Source organism: Nicotiana attenuata, chromosome 10 (genome assembly GCF_001879085.1).
Source record: "Nicotiana attenuata strain UT chromosome 10, NIATTr2, whole genome shotgun sequence".
NCBI classification, from domain to species: Eukaryota; Viridiplantae; Streptophyta; class Magnoliopsida; order Solanales; family Solanaceae; genus Nicotiana; species Nicotiana attenuata.
This window is the reverse complement of record NC_031998.1, coordinates 39,798,655-39,822,940: the sequence shown is the minus strand read 5'-3', so window position 1 is coordinate 39,822,940 and position 24,286 is coordinate 39,798,655. Positions and strand designations below refer to the sequence as shown.

At 37.1% G+C, this 24,286-nt stretch overlaps 1 protein-coding gene across 1 annotated transcript; it reads left to right on the top strand.

Annotated features, from left to right (window-relative positions):
- On the top strand, positions 13,812-23,795 carry LOC109233334 (aspartic proteinase-like protein 2). The gene is made up of 11 exons (XM_019399174.1): positions 13,812-13,972; positions 14,160-14,436; positions 15,464-15,593; positions 15,704-15,936; positions 16,934-17,161; positions 19,892-20,054; positions 21,429-21,502; positions 21,600-21,696; positions 21,835-21,898; positions 23,299-23,370; positions 23,515-23,795. The coding sequence occupies exons 2-11, from the start codon at positions 14,168-14,170 to the stop codon at positions 23,727-23,729; spliced, it is 1,545 nt and encodes a 514-aa protein (XP_019254719.1). The 5' UTR covers positions 13,812-13,972; positions 14,160-14,167; the 3' UTR covers positions 23,730-23,795.

Genomic DNA, 24,286 nt, shown 5'->3' with positions numbered 1-24,286 from the left:
CTATTTTGAGTTAAATACATCATTTATGTATGGATTTGAACTCTTAAATTAGTATAAATTTGAGGTTTTGGTGAAAAACCTAGAAAATTTGTAATCTTGGAATTTAGCCACGATTTTGGGTATGGAATTGAGAGAAAATCATATATTTGAGTTCGTGAGGTCATGGGTAATCTTTATCTTCAAAAAATTTCGGATTCCGGGCACGTGGGCCCGAGGGCATTTTTGTCAACTTTTCGGGGTTAGGAATTACCATAAATTAGATTGTAATGAATAATTGAGCATATATTGATAGATTTGCGTACCGTTGGCTAGTTTTGGAGCGTGGTGCATCAATTAGAGTCTTCGGAAGGGCGTGGAATGCCGGTTTGGATCTTCGGAGCGAGGTGAGTCTCCTTTCTAACCTTGTAAGAGGGAATTGTCCCCATAGGTAAAATAATTGGTTATGTGCTCCTATTTGTGGGGGACTACGTGCGCACGAGGTGACGAGAGTCCGTGCGTAGCTACCATTATGCTATTGTCCGGGTAGTTTAGGACCCAAGAGCATGTTATACTGAGATTATTTGTGAACTTATTGACAACTTGAATTGCTTAAATCACATTGAATTAGTAAATAAATTCTAAAAGGGTTAAACTTCATTTTTCTTAAATGGTTAAAAGAAGATTGACTTTCTTTGGATAATTGCTCCGTGCGGACTCTTAATTGACTGTCTGTGTGTGTTTAAATTTTGGAGCGGGCCGAACGCCTCGGCAGATTAAATAGATGCATCTATGGTTCGCGCCGTTCGACCCTCGGCAGTGCACAGTTTACATTCTGTTGGAGCGGGCCGTCGATCTCAGCATGATTTGCGCATGCTTGTATTGCTGCCTTGAACTTATTAAAGTTGTTATTGCCTTTTCATGGCTTGAGAATATTTGGACAAATAATGACACGAAGTTTTGGAAATTTCCTATAAAAGAAATAATTATTTACTTGTTTTCCTCTATTGGATTAAAAATCATGTTATAGAAATCCACGATTTAATATATTATTGGCATCATTATTGGACCATTAGTAAGTGTCGAAGTCGACCATCTCGTCTCTACTTCTTCGAGATTAGACGGGATACTCATTGAGTACACGTTGTTTTCGTACTCATACTACACTTCTGTGCATTTTTGCTGCACAGGTTCAGGTGTTGTTAGTGGCCTATTGAGCGTAGCAGCGCGGATGATTCTGGGAGTAGGTGAGTTGCATTGTTCGAGGCGACCCGCAGCTAGTATAGTCCCTTTTCCAGCATAATATATTTAGTTTCTGTCCACTGTATTCCGGACGGATGTTGTATTTTATTTCTGTCTTAGTAAATGCTCATGCACTTGTGACACCGGGTTCTGGGATGGTTTTGAAATATTTTGTATTGATTGCTTATTATTTAATTTGAATTGAGGCAGTTCTCTTTTTACTTATGAAATTTAAAGGAAAATCTTGGCTTTCAAAATTGTTAAAATTCGAAATCTAATTAAGTATTTTAGTTGGCTTGCCTGACATCGGTGTCCGGCGCCACCACGACCCTTAGTGGATTTTGGGTCGTGACAAAAATAAAACCCAGTGGGAAAAAAATTCTAGAAAAGGAAAAAGTGTACACATATCTAACAATACGCCTTTTGGTTGCCTCGTTTAAATCCTTGCAAGGAAAACCCAGTGGGACAAAACCTTGTAAGGGAAAAAGAGACAACGTGTATTAACTCCCCCTGATGAGAGCATCAATTCACATCCTTAAGCATTTGCATTCCAATCCCTTGCACTGTCTTCAAAAGATCGTTGGTAGAGATTTGATAAACAAATCAGCCATATTAACTTGAATGAATATATTGCACCTTGAAATCATCATTCTTGCTAGAGATGTAATGTCTTCATATAATATCGTGGAATGACTTTTCAATATCTCCATAGAGGTATTCTTGCTATCACATTATCATGCTTATAGTTATAGCAAGATACACATGTGCACAAATTGCATTTAGGATATGATACTTCAGGACCAAGAATTGTATATGCTTTAAGCAATTTAAATCCTTCAAGGATTGTCATATAAGTTGAGTCATATAAGCCATACAGTAGACTTTAGATGCATATCAAGTTTTCATGTCATGCTAGACATATAAGATATCGAAAAGTGATTGCACATACCATTGACTTTATACTTTCAAGTATTTGAACTGCAGGTCCAAAATAACATGTCTTGCATATGAAACCAAATTCTACTTGAATTGTTTATTCAGACTTAAGATCCTCATATATATATTTAGCGCTATCATAGATGTCGTCGACGAACTTTTTATATCGGTTTCAACATTTTTAATAAAGACATAACATAGAGATCTCTTCATTTATATATTCAGGTACCTGAATCTCTCATGAGATTTTATGAAGTGTTATGTCATGTGATCTTCTAGATCACTTGCCTGCTTTATTATGATCATTTTGATCATTTGCTCATCTTCTTTATCAAGAAGTTTATTTGAAACCGATTGTTTATACGCTTTATGCTTACCATAGACTTTGTCCTTCTAGGACTTAATAGGAGCGTTTGCAATGAGAATATAGTTTCTTTCTTTGGGTCAGCAAATGCGTCCGGCATGCTTTGCAATATATTGCAAATGAATTATCTTTTATGAACTTCAAGTTCATATTATCTTATTCGAGGATCTAGATGTACAAATGATAATTCATTTCACGTAACTTTTTCTCAACTATTTATCATGTCTCCCCCTCATGTTAGAAAAACTAACTTGCTTCCTCAATTTTGAAAATCCATCTTTGTGCCTTATGGTGTTAATCAAAATATACACCGCACATCAATAATAATAAGATGGAATTATTTGGTTCCTGACCCTGAACCACTTGTGAGGGGAGAAAATAATATACTTTCATATATAACGTATACCAAACTGATATAGATAACTTTGTTCTCATAAGAAATTGTTTAGCTATTAAGTAGAGGCACTTAATAAATTATTTTGCTAAACCAACTGTGATGTAAACCAACTTATCAAGATGAACTTCTTGAATAGAAAATCTGAAAATTATGCTCGAAATTAAATTATTGAGCAAGTTACCTCGCAAACACCATGTTGCGGGTTAATAATAATAATCGCACATGTAACCATCTCATAAATGCATCTTATATGGTATACATGGCAGGTGAATGGGCCCATATTCACCTTTGATATTTTCAGCATTGATGGGATTCAATCCCAACTTTAGTTGGTCTATTAATTAATAAGAAGCAACGTAAGAGAATTCGTAAAGAACTTTCTAGTTCTTTAATATTTACCCATGTGAATTCTCTATTATTTTTGCACATCATACTTAAACTGATATGGCTAAACCAATTATGCCAACTGAATAAATTATCAATATTGATAAACTTCAGATTTACACCATGACGTGTGCAATTATCAATAAACTCCAAGTTTATTATGATATGGATTTTTATATCAATAAACATCCACTTTATTGTGGTATTCTTTTATTTGTGTAGTACAAACTGGAGAATAAAGCGGGTAGCTTTTTACATACATATTACTGTAACGACCCGACCGGTCGTTTTGAGCTTTTGCACTTTGATCCCCAGTTCTCGGGCATGACTTGCCCCGTGTTATGTATTGTGACTAATGTAGATCGTTGGTTCTGGTTTTCAGGAAAATTTGGAATGAATTTGAAAGAACAGTTTCAGTTGAAAGCTTGGAATTCGAAAGGTTTGACCAAGAGTTGATTTATTTGTATATGAGCTCGGATCGGAGTTTTTATGATTTAGTTAGCTTCGTTAGGTGATTTTTGACTTAGGAGCGTGACTGGAATTGGTTTTGGAGGTCCGGTGTAGAATTAGGCTTGAATTGACGAAGTTAGTATTTTGGCGAATTCCGGTTGGTAGGTGAGATTTTGATCTGAGGGTCGGAATGGAATTTCGAGAGTTGCTGTGGTTTTTTTATGTCATTTGGAATGAGTGTGTAAAATTTCAGGTTATTCGGACATCGTTTGGTCGGGTTTTTGATCGAAAGTGTATTTCGGAAGTTTTGGAAACTTAGGCTTGAATTCGATGAGTTTTGAGTAATTTGATGTTGTTTGAGGTGTTTTGATGATTGGAACAAGTTTGAATGAGGTTATGGGTTATGTTGGTAGGTTTGGTTGAGGTCCCGAAGGCCTCGGGTGAGTTTCGGATGGTCAATCGGACTATTTTCTAAGTTTAAAAGTCGCAGAATTTCAGTTCAGGTGTTGCAGAGATTTATCTCTTCGCGTTCGCGAGAGGACCTCGTGTTCGCGTTGAAGGAAATTGGAAGGCAGGAATTTAAGCCTTCGTGTTCGTGTTTGAAGACTCGCGTTCGCGGAAGGTTAAGATATTGTGCTTCGCGTTCGCGTATAAGGAGTTGGGGTCCAGCGGATTTGCTCTTCGCGTTCACATCATGTGAGTCGCGTTCGCGTATGTATGAGGAATAAAGCATCGCATTCGCGGTGTGGTTATCGCGTTCGCGTAAGGTTAATTTTGGATAAAATAAAAATGTGCTTCGCGTTTGCAAGGCTGAGGTCGCGAACGCGATGAAGGAAGTTCAGAACTGGGCAGAATGTTTTAAGTCACTTCATCCGCGATTTTGGGTCATTTTTCCTCCATGGTTGATCATTTTGAGAGCTTCTTGGTGGAGATTAAAGAGGGATTCAAGGGGAATCGATTGGAGGTAAGATTTTTGAACTTAAAACTCGTTTTTATTGTGTAATCTACCTAGAAATTCATGGAACTTAAGCAAAAATGGAAGAAACTAGTGCTTGAGGTTTTGAAATTTGATTTGGGGATTTGAGGGACCATTTGAGGTCGGATTTGAGTACTTTTGGTATGTATGAACTCGTGAGGATATGAGGAACCTATTGATGTGAAAATTTTTGAGTTTCGAGAAGTGAGCCCGGGGCTTGGGTTTTGCTAATTTCGAGATTTTTGATATTTTTTGATTATTTTCGATTGGGTATTGTTCCCTTAGCATATTGTGATGTATTCGCTCTGATTTTGGATAGATTCGCCATACGTGGGGGCCGAATTGAGGGGCAAAGGCATCGCGAGCTAGAGATTTCGCCGGTTCGAGGTGAGTAATGATTGTAAATGATATCCTGAGGGTTTGAAACCCCGGATTGCACAGCGTAGTGCTATATTAAGGTGACTTGCACGCCGGATAGCGAGCGTGGGGTCGAGCACCGTTGAGGGATTGTGACTTGGTCCGTCCCGATTGATGATTTTACCGCGTATTTGACTGAAACTTATTTGTTATTATCATGATTTGGGTTGATTGCCATATTTGGGATTCGTGCCAATTATTTGAACCCTTCGGGGATTTTTATCACTGTTTCCTCACTATTTTGATATACTACTTGAACTCAGTCCTGTTGGTTATACTGTTTTACAAACTCGGCCGCTTTAATTGAACTTTGAGACTTAAATGATATTTCCACTGTTGTTTGGGCTGAGCACTACTATTTTATTGATGCCCGAGGGGCTTACGATGTTTTCTAAACTGAGTGAGGCCGAAGGCCATATGTGAGGATATATTGAGTGATGTGAGGAGGCTTTCAGGCCTTGTGAGTGATGTGAGGAGGCTTTCAGGCGTTGTGAGTGATGTGAGGAGGCTTTCAGGCGTTGTGAGTGATGTGAGGAGGCTTTCAGGCCTTGTGAGTGATGTGAGAAGGCTTTCAGGCCTTATGTTATATGCCACGAGGTGGCTTGGTATTGCGCTTGGGCCATAAGGGGGACCTCCCGGAGTCTGCACACCCCTAGTAAGCGTCGTCGACGATATATGGATCGGGCTGCACGCCGCAGCGAGATGTGGATCGGGCTGCACGCCGCAGCGGTTTCTATATGATACTGTTCTGAGAGTGATCTGAGAGAGAGAGAGAGCCCGAGGGGCTTAAAGTGTTTCTGAGAGTGAGCCCGAGGGGCTGGTACTGTTTTGAGATATTGCCCGAGGGGCGAACTTTTATGTGCTCATCTTGCATATTTACTTGCCTTTTTACCTGTTATACTGCGATATTTGTGCCCGAGGGGTGGATTTTTCTGTGCTTATCGGCACTAACTGTTTTGAAATCATTTCGTAACTGTTGGAAGATCATTTTTCAAAAGAGATTTAAACTGAGCCAAGAGATTTCCAAAGATTTTCATAGTTTCACTATTTTCTCAAAGGATTGTACCCCGCTTCTATATAGCATGTTGGTTGCTTTACGTGATTTCTTACTGCTCAGTTGTTATTTACCTTTATTACTCACTGAGTTGGAGTACTCACTTTACTCCCTGCACCTCGCGTGCAGATGCAGGTATTTGATCACCCGGTAGCGGGTTTTGAGCTGATTAGAGACTATGCTATCGAAGTTGAGCGAGGTGACCGCCAGCGTTCGCGGCCCCGCATTTCTTCTTTTTATTTATAAATCCTATATTGTATATTTTCGGCTTTGTAGTTGTAATTTCACTCTAATAGATGCTCGTGACTTGTGACACCCTGTTTTGGGTTGTGTCGGGATGGTTCTACTATTATTATTATCTATGATTTTGCAAATTATTGTTATTTAATCATGCTTCATAATTGCTTAATGGTGATTTACTGCTTAAAAGAGGTGTTCTGTATTGGTCTGGCTGGCCTTGTCTTCACGAGAGGCGCCATCAGGACCAGGTTTGGGAATTGGGTCGTGACAATTACCTATCTACAAGTTGTAGTAATAGAAGATATTAAATCTTTCCTTTATTTATAGTCTCAATATAATCAACCGTTTTTGTGTATACTTTGGAAACTAAATAAGTTTCTTTGAGACTTACCACGACAATTTTATTTCACCAAAATAGTAATAATTTCCTTTTCCAAAGCTCTCAATTAATTTGGTGCTACCACATATTCATCAACATCAATATGGTGAATACTCTTTTAAAGAGAAAGTTATACCATTATGGTTATGGTCAAAATTATATGCAAGTTCTGTTTCTTGCATTATCGCTGTCTTTTAATAATCACAATGCCAAAATATTTTAGTGTACAATAAGTACTTGACCAATGACCATTTATGCCATAATAATGACATTATTTTCTTATTTCCTCTCAAACCTCCTTCTAGAGGTGAGTGTGGTATATTCACTATCACAAGCACGTTCATATTCTTCCAAGAATGAATATGTATTCATAAATCAGATATTTTCACATTCACATCATGAATGGACCATAATCATCTATATGTGCTTTATAAAATATCATGTCAAATCGATGACAAATATTACTTTCACAGAGTGAAGGATTATTTTGAGAATCCTTATTATTCTCATTATCACAATGATGACGATTATAATTTCGTCTAATACCACATCCACATCCATTGATACCTTCACGGTAATAATTTTGTCTTCTTTCAGACTTATCATATATTGCTATCACATTCTCTTAAGGGAATGAGAATGAAGCAAATTCAATGGGATGGGCATGCACTTCGTGTGCCCATAATCATACATAAATTTGATCATGGCAAGACATAAAAAATTTACCACTTCGAGTGGTTATAATTTCTTACTAACTCCATTAGAGTTATAATCAAACTTTGTTGTCTTTGATTGTATTTAAAATCAAAGTATAGAATAAAAGAGAAAAATACGGTAAAATACTTACCTTAAATCCAGGATTTAATCATAAAGGAAGTTCATGGAACAATTGACAATCATTATGCTCAATCCCAAAGTTTCTACTCAATTGGTTAGAGTCTCGTGCTGATAACGTGTTATAAAACAATAGAAGAAGAAAGAAGAGTATTGCAGAGAAAAGTAGGGAGAGAGAATTCTTCTTGCTTTTGGGATAAATTATAATGGAATAGAACCCTCTATTTATAGGGAGAGGGTGACTTAGCCACCAAGCAATGAACCCTAGAATCTCTCTAAATATAGACATTCACCATAAATACAATTCTATTTATAACAATATAGTTGTATTCATAATCAACTTATGCTATGCTTTGAATAAATTTCACGCAATATTGTGAATTCACAACAACTTAAAGGGAAAGGGGAAAAAATAGTAAGAGTTTAGGTGAACTACGTAGTACGCTGGTATTAGTAATGTTGTTATTAATTATGCTTGTACTATGCTGACATATTTCTTATTCATTGTTTGGTTTGATGTATTAAAACATTACACAATTTCTAAAAGAATTATTTGTTTACAAAAATACCCTCATAACAAGTCCATCACTTTATCTTTTTAAAAGTAACATATATTTTGAGGAATGATTTTACATGAAAAAGGTTTTAAAAAAATTATTTGATTTGTCTACCTATATTGTAGTATAGAATTGAATATTTATTTATAAAAAAGAAAATATGCTAAGTATTTATTTATTTACTAGAAATATAACTTTATTTTCCACTTTCTTGGATTATTTCAAACGTGCATTATAATACTAGTATATTTTAATCAAACATAAATTTTGAAGAATAATTTTGTCTTTAACTAAGTTAATGCATGCATTAAAACCCATTGCATTGCTAATACCATGGTTTCTTATGCATTAGTTATGCATAGGCTTATACCAAATATATGAGTTGTTTGGTAGGGTGTACAAGAATAGTGGGGAATAAGGTGTATTAGTAATGTATGGGTTAGTAATGCAAGCATTAGTTATGCAGATATTATTTCTTATCTGCTGTTTGTCGCCCCCCCTTTTTCCCCTCCCTTTTTGACGGGGCCGGGTTTGGACATTCACGGGGTGTAATGACTCAATTTTTTTGGAAATTGGGTATTTGAAGAGTCGCCACCTAACGCATTATGGTGCGTTAGGGCACCTAGAGCGATTAACTCTTGGGTTGGTTTGCATTACCAGAGATTAGGGTAAGGGCTCGAAGTAACCTCGAGGGGAAGGTGTTAGGCACCCCTCTTGGTCCACAACTGTGGGTCCCAGACGAACTTGTACTTATGAATTAGTCCAAAAATAAACAATTGAAGCAAATAATTATAAATAGAGCATGTTGGGTATTGTATAATTCAAATGATAAGACAAGAATTTAAACAAGTTGTGTGCAAGACAGTAAAGCTTCAAGTAAAGAGAATTTGGGGAGAGGGAGGTCCTAGGTTGGTTAGCCTATAGGATCACATCAGTACAATGCCCGATAATCACTCCTTGGAAAGGGCCTACGCGTGGCATTAGCGCACCGGTCATCATGTCCATATCTACCCTCTCATCCCCTTAGTGGTCATACAAAGCGAGTGTTGGTCAACGATCTCTATTGCGTGCTGCTACCCGTCCCTTCTTAATGGTCCTGAAGGGAGTTAGGACATCTACCTATAAGGGATGTTCTACGCAGACCCTTAGGTTTAAAGGAAAAATACTAGGGCGACAAATAAGAACATATAGGACTGCAATTAGGGGGAGACACAGAGAAGCAGATGAAAGGCCCAAGTATACCTCCACAGGAAATACAAATAGACAACACGACTCAAACATAGTTATGGGCAGTATTTAATTCAGACTCCTAAGGCATGACATCTAGGTGATTTTAGAAGATAAGCAGATAGCAGATTTGTTGTATTACTCAGAAAGGCCCAATCAGTTTGCCTACTGATTTTAAAACCTGTTGAGAATTAGGCAGCATACACAAGAAGGCAGATTTCCAATTTTAACAGTTTGGTCACCTAAGGCTTGCTTAGGTGTGAGATAATATACCGATTTTCAGAAGTAAGAAAACTGTTTGAAAACAAGTTGTTTAAACATGTTATTCTAGGTGTTCAGCACATAGAATTATTGCCAAATGATTGTAAAAACTGAGTAAAGTTATTTTATCCCTTTGTATGCATTCATAGTTAGCCTAAGCGTGCTTAAGCGAATATAAATGAAATCCTAAAGACATGGTATCTAATGTGCAGAGATGCAGAATGATGTATGTGCAGAATCCTAAGCAGGATTTCTATATGCACAAATATTACAGCGTTTAAACATGATGTCCAGAATATGCAAAGATGATATGTTTGTTAGTGTTGTTTAGCCTAAAACAATATCTCTAAGTGTGCATGTCAGTAGGAACATGATCGCAGAAAACACCGGTTATTAACACATTTAACACACGATTTTGATAGTGATATGATAGTGAAATGGACATGCTGAAAACAGTAAGTGTAAGTCCTAGGGAACATGATCTCTAATGCATGAAATGAGTCCTAAGCATGGTTTCTATTGCGTAAGTAGGAATATAAACATAATAACATATTTTCTACCCTTTTAATAGCTAAAGCATGCATAGTCACCCCTTCCCTTTCCACTATCCATCCCAGAGTTGTTTACAAATTATCACAGACCAATGAATTACATAAGTAAATATAGAAAATCAAGAAGCTATTCTATAGGGAGCCTCCGATTAGGCCCAGATTTTCCAAAGCCTCCAATGGCCTCATATGCCTCAATTCCATAGACAAATCAGAGTCTAGGTGCATCAAAGTTCCCTAAGGATCTCAAGGATCCTGAGCAGTGCTTACACCTAGATTTAGTAACCAAAGATTGAACAAGTGCAGTATGGAAAGGCTAACCTCAGTATGCCAGAGTTTAGAGGGTTCTCAAAAGGATCCCAAGGCAGTACACATACTAGAGGGGGCAGAACTTATTGACAAAGAGTAGAGTGAGAAGTGGTGGACACAAGTTGAAAAGGTTTTAGTAAGAAACTGTATTTAACAGAACCCTTTTGAAGTAATTCAGTGAAATAACAGAGATTGTTTGAAAAAGAGATTGGAATAGTTAACAAAGTCCAAACACCTTAGGATAGGTTCATACACAGCTAATTCACATAACCGAGTAAATCCAGCAGTCACACACAGGGGTCAAGGGGGTTTGGGACACACATAACCCAGCAAAGGTCTAGGACTGGTTTTAGACATGCCCAGAAACAGGTGACACTAGCATAGTCACAAAACCAGACATGAAGAACACAACCACTTAGAGGGGTGATAGGGATTAGGGGATTCATGGGATATGGTATGGTAAGTATACAACAAGTAAGAGGCAATTGGTAAGCCATGCTCAGCAACACACATAAAGGGGAATATACTAATCTAAAGGAAGGGGGGAGATATAATAATATGCTAGTAATGTACTCTTAACTACAAGTTTCACAACAGAACCACAAATAGAAGCAAACCAGAAACAAGAAAAACTGAAACAATAAAATAATCATGTTGTTATTGGAACTTTAAATTGAAACTAGGACATACCAGTGAAGAGGAGAGTAAGTAGAATGAAAGAACAAGAGAGCACAAATGGTCAGCCTTGGCTTGCAGCCGGCTAACTTAGAACAGTAGCAAATAACACAAGAGAGAGAGCAAAGATTTTTAGTATGAGAGATAGTTTTGAACCCCAGTGTTCGTGTGTTGTGCTAATGAAAGACTAGAGTATTTATAGTTTGAAAACAAGTAGTAAATAAGGTAAAAATCATAGTAGCATAATAATTGAGGAACTCAGAATCAATCAATCATAAAATCAAGGCAAGTACTCCCTTAATTAAGGGAACTAATTCAAACGGTAAGAACCAGTATCATATAAGGCAAGAAAAATCAGTACATGACTAATAAGGAAAGAATCAAAGTTCGGTAAGCATAAGGTAGTCTATTGGGACTAAATTCAGAAAACTTCAATTAAGGGAATGATTTAGTGAGAATAAAGTACCACATCAAATAAGGTAGGGGATCCGTCAATTTAAACAGGCAAGGTAGAATTTTAGGGTTTTAAACGAAAATCTTTCAATCAAACCATCAAAATAAGGAAATCAGAATCAATCAAGAGAGGGTTATGATTCTATACTTCAACATATAAATAGGGAAGAACAAACAGACGTAGCAAACAAGCAAGGTCAGCAATATCGACAGAAAGAGGCAAGTCTTGAACAATCAAGATGAACACAACCACACATAGGTGATATAAGTAGGCTAAGGACTCGGTAAGAACACATTCGAGGCAAGGTAATCACAGAAACTTAAACAAGAGTCGAGTAGTGATGCTAACACACAGAACCAAACAAAGAAAATCTAGAAAGAAAAATTAGGGCTTTTAACATAGGTGAGTTAAAAAGCAGTAAGAACATAGGATCAGTCAAGATAAGCAAGGAAAGAGGTTTAAACATAAAGGAAATTCAGTTTAAACAACTGTAGAAGAAACTCCGAGAAACCCTAGCTTTAAAGAAAGTAAAAACGGCTTAAAGTTGATGATTTTTTAAAAGAGGTTGGAGAATAGTGTAGAAAATAGAAAGAAAAAGACTTAAATCGTTAAAAATAGCACAGATCTAAGAGATTCAAACGAAAGTTAGGGTCTCAAGGAAACCCAAATAGAAGTGGAAGAACTTGCTATAAACTTCAAAGATCGTAACAAATATGGTGTGATTTTGTCCAAAATCACACCGGAGAAGCCATGAACAACCAAAACAGTAACCCTAGATATAAGTTAGCGTGGCCCAGGGCCCTTGAAGGCCTCAGAGAAGATGATCAAGGCAATGGAGGGACCATTGGAGACTTGGGGTTGAAAGGTGGTCGCCGGAGATGACCGGAGAGGGAGGCGGCGTTTGAAGAGAGATTAGGGTTAGGTTGAGAGAAGAGAAGAGACGAGAGCATCTGAAGGCGACGGGAGTTTGGAAATGAGTAGGGTTAGGGTGGTCGTTTAGAATTAAAAAGGAAAGAATAAACGAGGGCCGTTGATCTGATGGGTTTTGGATCGGGTAGGTGTAATTAGGATCTGGGTCGGGTTAATTGGGTATGAAATTGGGCTGGGGAATAGGTTCAATTTGGGCTACAATTGAAAGGCAAATCTGGCTATTATTTAAATAGCCACTTACCCATTTAATTTATGATAAATAATAAACAATTTCTGGAAAATAATTTTATGTACCAAAATAACTTAAAATATGTAATTATCATTTTAAAAATATATGGACCAATTTTACGCACACAAAATGTAATCATACGCTAAATAGGCTAACATTGCAATTATATGCAATTTAGCTTAAAAAAAAGAAGACCAAATGCAGTTATAAAAATGCACAAAAAATATATTCGCCACATAATAGAAATTAAATGAATAAATCAACATAACAATAGTTTGGGAAATAATTATTGGGGATTTTATGAATGAAATGGGAAAAAAATAAATCAATTTAAACTCTTAAATTGTGAAAAATTTTATAAAACCTTATGCATGCTTATATATGCATATATATGCTATTTTGAAGATATTTATGCATATTAAAAAATATATAGGGAAAAATTGGGTATCAACACTGTTGGTGTGGTGTATTAAAATTAAAATGCATTGCATAATTTTTAAGAGAAATAGTTATTTACGAAAATGCCCTCCATATTCTCTAGCTTTATCGGACTTTAAGGATAATTTTGTCTTTAACCATATTAATGCATGCATTAATAACCTTGGTATTACTAATGTCAAGATTTTCTATGCATTATTTATACATAGGATAATCCCAACTATGATGTATAACTAATGCAAGTATCAGTATTAATAATGCATAGAGCTAATACTTGCATTATTTTTTCTAATACCTCCTACCAAACGACCCCATAGTGTATAACTAATGATTGCATAACTAATGCATATGTTCAAAAAATATATCAAACAAGGTATTATAAATACACAAAGCTAATGCATACATTATTTTATCAAATGCATCTGCCAAAAGACCCTATATAAGTTCCCAAACTACTTCACGAAACACATGTATCTAACACTACCAGTCAACTTATTTAAGATTAATACTTCTTCCCTCTTAGTTTGTTTGACAGTTAAGACAAGATTTTTGACCCTTAAATAAATTTCAAAAACTAATCTTCTAAACCAAAAAACGTAGCAGTCCTTTTAAAACAGACAAAAAGGATAAAAATTGCAGCACAAATTGAGACTGACGGAGTACAGATTTAGCTGGCCTTAGCTTTTTAAAAAAAGGTGAAAATGCAAAAACTGAAAATTCGATTGAAAGAATATGAAGAAAAGTTTAATTCGTTTTTGAAACGGTTTTCGTCCATTATACTGATGATAATCCTAATTTTCACAATCATTTTTGCTCCGAGTCATAATTATTTATAGAATTTGTAGACTTCAAAACCATTTCAGCTAAAAATCGTGCATGCAGTTGTGGATATGCTGGCGACGGCTGGCATGATGTTGTTGATGAAGGTGATGGCGGATATCGCCGCTTTAACTATCGTTGCTGCCAAAGACGGCGCGGTAGGGGGTAATTTTCCGGCGGGGGTACTGAATTTGGAAAGAGTGTTGCCTCTGAATCATAAGGTGGAGTTGGAGGAGCTTATAGCTAGAGACCGAGCTAGACACTCTCGAATTTTGCAGAATTTCGCCGGCGGAGTCGTCGATTTTCCAGTTATAGGTTCATCCGACCAATTTATCTTCGGGTATCTTTGTTTACGATTAACTGAAAAGAATTACTAGCTCATTTGTGTTCTGTTATTACTGTGCCATTTTTTAAAAGCTTCAGTTTCATTTATTTGAATAGTAATTAATTTCGGCGAAATTTGGGACTGTTTTTCTTTATAAGGTTATGCCCTGTGCCCTGTGGTACCTTTCAGACAGTTTTTATTTATTTGATGCACACAAAAATTTATTTGTGACTTGGTCTACGATAGAGGTGGATTCAGGATTTGAACTTTATGGATTTTAGTTCGGCACTCTACCAGACTACCACATCCCGTTTGGCTTACTGGGTTCAAAATATATAATTTGTACTTATGTACTGAATTTTGTAACAAATTTACTGAGTATGAGGCTATGAGTCAAAGCTACTGGTTTTGGACGAACCCATAATATTAACACTACCCTGGCGGATGAATTGGAATTTTTTTGTACTCTTTCACTTTTAGTTTGATGACAATTGATCAAGAAAAGGTCTTAGGCGCTTGGGTTTTATATAATTATGTTGACTTTCTGTTATTCGTGCATATATCTATTTTGCATTTGTTCTCTCATAATGTCTCTTTTTGAAGAGCGAGCGATTCTTGAGGTTGCAAGATATAAAACTGTACTTTGCATGGTATGCACTAGCTATTTTGTTGTTGGTGGGTCCTGAGATTGAAAGGTATAAAAACATATATCGCATGATGATTTTTTTTCTGTTGTGTTATTGGTGTTGATCCAATGTTATTTGTACTGATGGAGTTGGTTTTATTCTGATCTGTTTGCTTTAATTCTTATTCTTTCTTGTCTGATGTAGAATTTTTAATTGAACTTGATTAGTTCTATATGATGGTCATTTCTAACGTATGCGCAAATTGGACATTTTCTTTTTGTTATTATTGAAGTTGATCATCTTACTGATTGCGGTTACGCATGTAGCAATTAGCATACAACTGTGATGTATGACTCTTTCTACACAGCGAATGTTATTGACCATCGTCTTTTTCTGGTTTTCTTTGCTTATTTTAGCCTTTATTATACAAAAGTAAAACTGGGATCTCCACCAAGAGAATACAATGTGCAGATTGATACTGGGAGCGATATCTTGTGGGTTACATGTCGTTCCTGCAACAATTGTCCTCAAACAAGTGGACTTGGGGTAGAACTTTTTCTTCCATCGTATTATTGTTACTTCTTTAGGTTTTTTGTATAAATTTATTATATTGGAAATTCTTCTTTCAGAATTTCCTCACACTTGTGTTCTTGCAGGTTGAGCTCAACTTCTATGATGCTGCGAGTTCATCAACTTCATCTCTCATCTCTTGTTCAGACCCAATGTGTGCTTCAACTGAGTGCTCTAGTGAAACAAATCAGTGTGCTTACACCTTTCGTTACGGAGACGGAAGTGGCACAACAGGCTATTACGTGTCAGATTTATTATATTTTGACACATTCCTCGCAACCTCGCTGATTGCCAACTCTTCAGCACCAATTGTTTTTGGGTAAGTGTGATTACTTAGATGGCTATATGGATGTACCCTTGTGTGTATGTGGAACTGATACCAATTATTAAAGCATTTTAAAAAGGAGATGTCAACCAAAGGAAGCTCCTAATGACCTTGATTAGTGTGGCAAGCCTTTATTAAAGAAAAGACCCACTAGATGAGGCCGGTCATTGAAGTGAAAATATGGCTAACTTGGAGACGAAATACTATTGGACTTTAATTAGCTAACCAGAAGTTGCCAACACGAAATTGGATAAATCAGTAATGAAGTACAATTTTGTCATTATGCGTGACAGCGTGAGTGTTAATAGCAGTCGATTGCATAGCAAGACAAACTTCACACAAACCAGCAAGTCAAATTATTTGTAACCAGGCAGCATGGTTCACTAGAAGTTTTAGCTCTAATTTTTTTTTGGGGGGGGGGGGGGGGGGGGACTTTTCAAATTACAACATGGTCCCCCCTTTCTTGGCAAAAAGAAATATCATGACTGGTGGTGGAAAGACTACAAATTGGAGAATTAGAAGTCATGCTAAAATGGGACCAAAATATCTGAAACATAGAGAAGTAACAGTTTATGAGTATATTTCAAATTTTTTATGTTTTTCTAATCAAGGTTTTGATTTAGTATTAGACCATACTTCACCTAAAAGCTAGCTGAAACATTTGTAACTAGGCAGCATGATTAACTTACTCAATGGGTAATGTGATGCTTCAATGGTGATCAGATGTGCAGAAATACTTCATTTATTTCTTTTTGTAGGGGAAGTTAGTAAACAAACTTGAGCTTCTCAAGCATGCTCTAACATTTTGAAGATGTCGTTTGACATAATGGTTTATGTTTTCTATCCTTAAACAATTTTTTATTTTCTCGCGATTCTATGTCTATATGCCCTTTTTTTTAATGTTCTATTTGTTCTATGGTGGTCTCTTTTAATCAGGGCATGCATTTGCTTTTCAGCAGAAGCTTATACTTTTGATTTGAAATCAAAACAGGTGCAGTACCTCTCAGTCTGGGGACCTGACCAAGATGGATAGAGCAATTGATGGGATTTTTGGGTTTGGTCCACAGGACCTTTCAGTAATATCTCAACTATCTGCACGTGGAATTTCTCCAAAAGTGTTTTCACATTGTTTGAAAGGAGAGGGCAATGGTGGAGGTATACTAGTTCTTGGTGAGATTTTGAATCCGAGCATCGTTTATAGCCCCCTTGTTCCATCACAGTACGTATTACATTTTTAATTACTCTATGATGAACTCTTTTGTTCTAGATTATGATACTTAGAAATAAAAAGTTTTGTGTGTGCAGTGTGCCTTATGTTCTATGATAACCATTGTGTTCTTAATAGTTTGTGATACTGGTAGTGCATGAAAAAATATCAAAAAAAGATCCCATTATTGCTATTTGGTTGCAGTCATTATGCCTTCTAAAGCTTGTATATCTACGTTAATGTGGATTATTGATCCTTCGTTCTAAGAATTGTTAGTAAGTGATTTGCGCATTAGGTTTGACATCCTTCAGCGCATGCAAATATTTATTGCCCACACAAAATTTTCTGCTCTTGACAAACAGGCTTCTGTGCAGTAGTGATTTCACTAGTAGAATTCTACAGCTTTCGTGAAGTTTTTCTTCCATCAACGTTAGTGTAATAGGCATTTGCAAGATATCAACATGCAGTTATGCTGCTTCTCCAAGCGAATCTTTGTTAACATAGGAAAATTGAAAAAACTTTTACATTGTATATTTTCATGACTATCCTATTGTAATGCAATTGAATTGAAAGTCTGTAATTTAATACCCAGTAGCAAACAATTATTATAATTTTTCTTGGGATGAGATTTCAAATTATTCGGCATTTATTACTTGTTTAGTTTTCTATGTCGTACAGAAAAACTTTTGAATTCGAAAAGAGAGGGATAACTTGCAACCATGAGGTTGGGTTCAAGTCACCATGGGAGCAGGGTGGGTTTGGATTGTGGCACTTACAATATTTTAAAAAAAACAAATTCTTGTTAGAAAGAAAGTTTCTGCCTTTAGAATACTTGCTAGAGCATAATTGGATTTTATGTATTTCATTCTTATTCAACTATTCTAGTGAAGAAGCAGTCCTCAGTTTGTGCTTCTCTTTTGCATATTTGAATAGAGAAATGATCAGAAAGCAGTGACAAGTGACTACTTGCTCCTCTGACTGCAAGAAGAGTTCATTCTCGCTTGATAGTAGGGAGGCCTTCCGTTAGTAGGGCAGACTTAAGGTAGCAGCCCTAGACTACAGTCATATCTAGATCCCTACTGTCACTCCCTCAGCACCCCCCCCCCCCAAAAAAAAAAACAAAACAAAACAAAACAAAACAAAGAGAGAGAGAGGAAGTGATTAAGCAACATCGGGTTCTTGATATAAGTCCACTGTATAGATTAAGCACCATTGGATTCTTGACAAAGTCTACGGTCCTACAACTTGGTAGGCCATGTGACGATTCAATATGTGCTATGCTTCTCAACTAACAACAAACAACAAAAACTACCAAGTAAAATCCCACAAAGCGGGGTCTGGGGAGGGTAATGTGTACGCATACCTTACCCCTACCCCGATAGGGCAGAGAGGCTGTTTCCGATAGACCCTCGGCTCAGAAAGACGGAAATAAAAAACAAGAAAAGACAATTCATTAGTAACTCCAGTAGAAACCGTAATAGTAACGAAAGCATAACAACCAAAAGATGCATGACATGCAATAACAGTAACCAGAATCCAAAGCCCGGGGCTAAGATAAACAGCAGGGATAGTGTGGATTCAACATAAACTGCAAGCCATCTAAGATCAACCCTAATCCAACCCCGCCTCACCCCCGGTATGAAGTAAGGAAAGCTCTACTACCCCCTAACCTACAACCCTAATGGTTGACCTCCAAACCTTCCTATCAAGGGCCATGTCCTCGGAAATCTGCAGTCGTACCATGTCCTGCCTGATCACCTCTCCCCAATACTTCTTAGGCTTCCCTCTACCTCTTCTCGTACCCACCACGGCCAACCGCTCACACCTCCTCACCGGGGCATCAAGGCTTCTCCTCTGCACGTGCCCGAACCATCTGAGCCTCGCTTCTCGCATCTTGTCATCCACAGGGGCCACGCCCACCTTCTTCCGAATATCTTCATTCCCAATCTTGTCTATCCTAGTGTGCCCGCACATCCACCTCAGCATCCGCATCTCTGCTACCTTCATCCTCTGGATATGGGAGTTCTTAACCGGCCAACACTCTGCCCCATACAACATGGCCGGTCTAACCACAGCTCTATAAAACTTACCTTTGAGTATCGGTGGCACTTTCTTGTCATACAAGACTCCAAATGCAAGCCTCCATTTCATCTAGCCCGCCCTTATACGGTGAGTGACGTCCTCGTCGATCTCTCCGTCCCCCTGAATCATCGACCCAAGGTACTTGAAGGTATTATGTTGCCCAAATCCTCCAAGAATGCCGTTGCACCCATGTCGGATCCTCCTAAAATGCGAGCCGTATCTTAGCACCCGAATATTTAATTATTTAAAAATAAAGATTGAGTCATAATTACACAATATTTGTTGGTACTTAAATTTATGTGATGAGGAATCGACATTTAGATCCGAACCATTGGGGATACCCGCAGCAACATAGTTTCTCACAGTAATTTATGTGTAAATATGGAGGATGACATCGATACTCACATGGAAATCTTTCATTATCTTCAACAAATTTTAGCATTAAATGCCAGATGAGTTTCTCTTCACAAGTAGGTTCTTAAATGGAACTTACCAATAAATATGGATTATTTTCATGTACTCAACATGTATTCCTCTTTTGTTAGCTTTTGATGTTCTCAGACATGCTTCTGCTTCCTCTCAGTTATTAGCACTGGTAACTGTGTGTAAAGACAATGGTTGAGGTGTACATCTATTTGTTTCCTTGCTCCACACTTGCAGGGGTCATTACAATGTATATCTACAGAGCATTGCCGTCAATGGGCAAACTTTGCCTGTTGATCCAGCAGTTTTTGCAATCTCTGGTGATCGAGGAACCATTGTTGATTCTGGTACAACTTTAGCTTATCTTACCGCAGAAGCTTATGAACCCTTTGTCAATGCGGTAAGTGTTTTTCTCCCAATTTAGTCTAGGATTCTCAACGAGTGTATTCCTATATAGTGAACCTATTATATTTGCCCATTAACCTATATTCTTGTGGTTACTAATCCAGAAATAAGGCTTTGAATGCCAATCCTAACATGAATGCCTAAGGTCAATGGTGATATTCTTACCCCACAAGCTAATCGTCATTGTTTCCAGTGGGATTCTGGTCAGGATGTATTAATCAAAGGCTATCCAATTCAGTTTTTTAACTTAAGTTCTCTTTCCTGGTAAACTTAAATTACCTTGGCAATTTAATACGCGATGAAGTAATCAAAAATGTTAAGAGCCGAATTAGGTAAAGAATTCTAGCAATCAACATATATAAAAGTCAAGAACATATAATATTAATCAAAACCCTGAATCCACAAAAGAATCTAAGCCCTAATAAAGGTATGTAGTTCATATAGACATACTAGAGCAAATCAAAATATTCAAAACACAGTATTATTGTGTAAAAGTGGAGATAGAAAAACTTTATATTGAGTCCTTGTTCTTTGGTGAAGCTTGATTCTTCTTATTCCACGAAGTTCTCTATGAAAAACAACAAAGTTGAACCGCTAAAATGCCTTGGTCAGATGGTCCTTCCAGGAAGGATTATCCCTCTATCTCGTTTTCTCCACTTTTTCTTCCATTTGATCTCAATATGCTTCCAAAGTCACATTAGCTTCCAAAGCACCAAAATCTAACAAACTAACCACGTTGGTGTTAATTCAAAGTTATAAATTCTCAAAAGTAATGCAAAACCTATGGGAAAAGATATGATTAACTCGATATAAAATGGACTTATCATCTGCCTCCCCCTTAGATTGAACGTGGTCCAGACTAAGCCTGAAATAGGCGAAGTCTATTCATATATAAAAAAAATTCCTCCCAAATCAAGATGACAGAATTAGATGAATTTTCCTCCTTGTTAATCCAATAAAGATAGTTTCATAACAATGGCCACGTCTAGGACATGCACTTCAGCTGAAGGACCTAATTTGAAGTGTCCATTTTGGACGCAACAAACTTCATTTCTTCTTTAATAATCAAGACTGATTGGTGGGAAGTGTTTCCTTGTCTTCCCACAATCCTCCTTGCTGGTAAAATGTTTCATAAGGGTACTCCATGCAAGATGGTTGACTGCTTATTTTGTGTACTGATATTTCCACGACATATATTACAAACTGTACCCAAACATTATCCTCAGCAAATGATATATTGCGGAAACTTCTTTCTAGTACAAAGTTAATTCCAATTTTTTTCTATTACATTGAAGGCTATGTACCTTTGCAAGGAAGGTTAACTAATTTAGCAGTTCTCTTGTCTTTATTTTAACTTAATCATCTGCAGATAACTGCCGCTGTTTCACCTTCAGCCAGGCCAGTCATATCAGGAAGAAGGCCGTGCTATCTAGTTTCCTCAAGGTTCGTTCTTTTGTGTTTAATTGAAGTTATTAAGTACCTCAATGGTCTCTACACAACTCTTTCGTGACTTGAGCATGGCACCCTGTTTCTCAAACAGCATAGCGAATATGTTTCCTCTAGTTTCTCTAAACTTTGCTGGTGGTGCATCCATGGATTTAAGACCAGCGGACTACCTTGTGCATATGGGCTTTTATGTGAGTGTTGAAACCTGCATTTGTAATTTAAACGTCTTCTACTGGAAAGTTATATTAAACCTTGTCACTTTCATGATTTTATCTGCTATTTTTATGAAGTACAAACATAAGTGACTCTCTATTATATGTGTTAAACAGGAAGGTGCTGCTATGTGGTGCATTAGCTTTCAAAAAGATAATGCAGGCGTAACAATTTTAGGAGGTTGGTTTCCGGATAATGGTCATGTCTCATACTTCCATTTCTTCATTCTACATTTTAGCTTCTTTAGTGGGTGCTTATCATTGTGCATGATATCTGTATACTTGTGTGCTCGAGTATTATCGGTGCTTAGAAAACCTTTCATATTGATATCTTTATGATTTGAAATGTCACAGAATTTTCATTTGTGCTGTCAACTACTTTCTCTACTCATGGATGAAAAATTTGCTTCCTTCTTGGCCCAGATGCATTTCCTGGCATTACTGGATTCTTAGTACTTTTCGCTGACAAAATTCTTCAAAGATTTAGACGATTGATTCCGTGTGTTTTCAGTGAGTGAAGCAGTAGTTAATAAGCTGAAAGGTAGCATGTATAGTCACAGGCAGTTGTTCTCTGATGTTCAAAGAGAGCAGAAAGAGGCATTCATGGATAGTTGATTAGTGGAAAGATTTTAAAGGGAATATGGTTACCCTTCCATTTTCAAAGGTTCTTCCTAAGGTTGTCCCATGATATTTCTGTTTCTGTGATAATGTTGGTTCGAAGGTACTTGTATAGGTGAGAGAAATTGTCGTCGGTTTGGAGCATTTGTAGAAACAGATGCATAGTCTTTAGTCTTGACGTAGTTCATGGCCATATAATGTAGCAGCCTTTTGTATAATCCTAGTTTTATGACTGTCTTATAGTTGATAAAAAGTGAAACGAGTATCCCCTCTGTGGAACTTAAGTTATTTGTTTGGCGTTGTATATTGTTCTTTCTCTTTCCTGTCAATTTTGCGGCTTCTTCTTCCTCTTCACAGCAAGTAATAGTGAACTCAAATTGAAGAGTTTAGGTCCAAAGTGCTTGTAGATATGTTCCAGTGGTCCATTGTTGAAAACTCAAGCCAAAAGCATCGGTTTTCAGAATCTATATATCTATCCACACACACATTGCACCCGCACGTGGCCGCTGACTGAAACAAAACAAGTACCTTTTGTGAGCAGTGATGAGCAAAGTTTGCTTATCTTAGTTTTGGTAAATATGATGCAATGTGGGTCAATTTTATGTGTGCAAGTGTACTTGGGTACCTTTTCCTGATACTCTCCGAGATTTTCCACTCTCTGAAATAACAGATTATGTAACACTAGATCGCTTACGGGGGAAGAGAGGGGGACTGGGTAGAACGGAATGAAATGAAACTTTTTAAAAGCTGAAGTCGCCGTAGGTTAGTGATTATAGGAGTCATATATTCTATTTGATTTGGAGTGGAAATGCTGAAAATGTGTCCCAATGTGGTTTACCATACAAATATTATATTTATTGGTTTCCTAATTGCATTGCTTGCATCATTACTGTCAGAGAGTGGAGAATCTAGAGTAAAGATGGAAACTAGTTGGCACTCACTTCTCTTTCTATTGTTGCTCAGATCTTGTTCTTAAAGATAAGATCATTGTCTATGACTTGGCTCGGAAAAGAATTGGATGGGCAGATTATGATTGTAAGTACTATTCTTTCAGATTTGGTTCTTGACATCGCTTTAATCCACACTGCCTCCTTTTTGGAATCGTTGATCAATATACATCCTAGAACTTCTCTATCATGAGGGAGCTCCAATATTCATTTACAAAATCTTTTATTATAGGTTCATCACCTGTGAATGTTTCTACAACCTCTGGCAAGGATGAATTTATCAATGCTGGACAATTAAGTGTGAGCAGCTCATCAAGCAGGGTGCACTTTAATCAACAACATGCTAGAACTAATGTTCGTCGTTTACCTTTTTTGGTGCTGATGATAGGTTTCCCATTTTGGAGCTTGACTTCAGTTTTATCTTGCCATATTTTCCTCAACGTTTGATATACTTTGCTAATTAATATTAATAGCAGTTGGCTAGCAATTGCAGCGTCAATTTGATTCATGCAATTAACTTTTGCTCCAAGTTTATTTTCATCATCGTTCATGTGTAGGAGAGGCCTCTTCCTTTCTTCTGACATTCATCATGCACCCTTTTAGATGTCTCTATCTTGACTTGCATGTAGATAACCTATTAGTTAAGGATGGTGAAGACTTTATTGGAGGCAAGGCAATTTTTTTTCCAGTTCTTGCTTCTTAATGGTCAAGTTTAAGAAGGTAAAATGCCATGAGGCATATCAGGTTGTGTATGAAAAACAACTGGCCGTTGTAATCGGTAGTGCTTTGTAAGTTTTATCTGGTCTTGTTTGCAGTGTAACACATAGAATGTGAAGAGAAGTACTGCGCTTTTTCCTCCCTTTAAAGATTTTTAATTGTCATTGTAAATTGTAAGAATCTGTTTGCTGGTCAATCTATGGACTTCAGATTGATTCTGAAGTTTGGCCTCATCATTTTATAAAGTTTAGCATGAGGGCCACTCCAACGTTGAGTCTGCCTTTGTG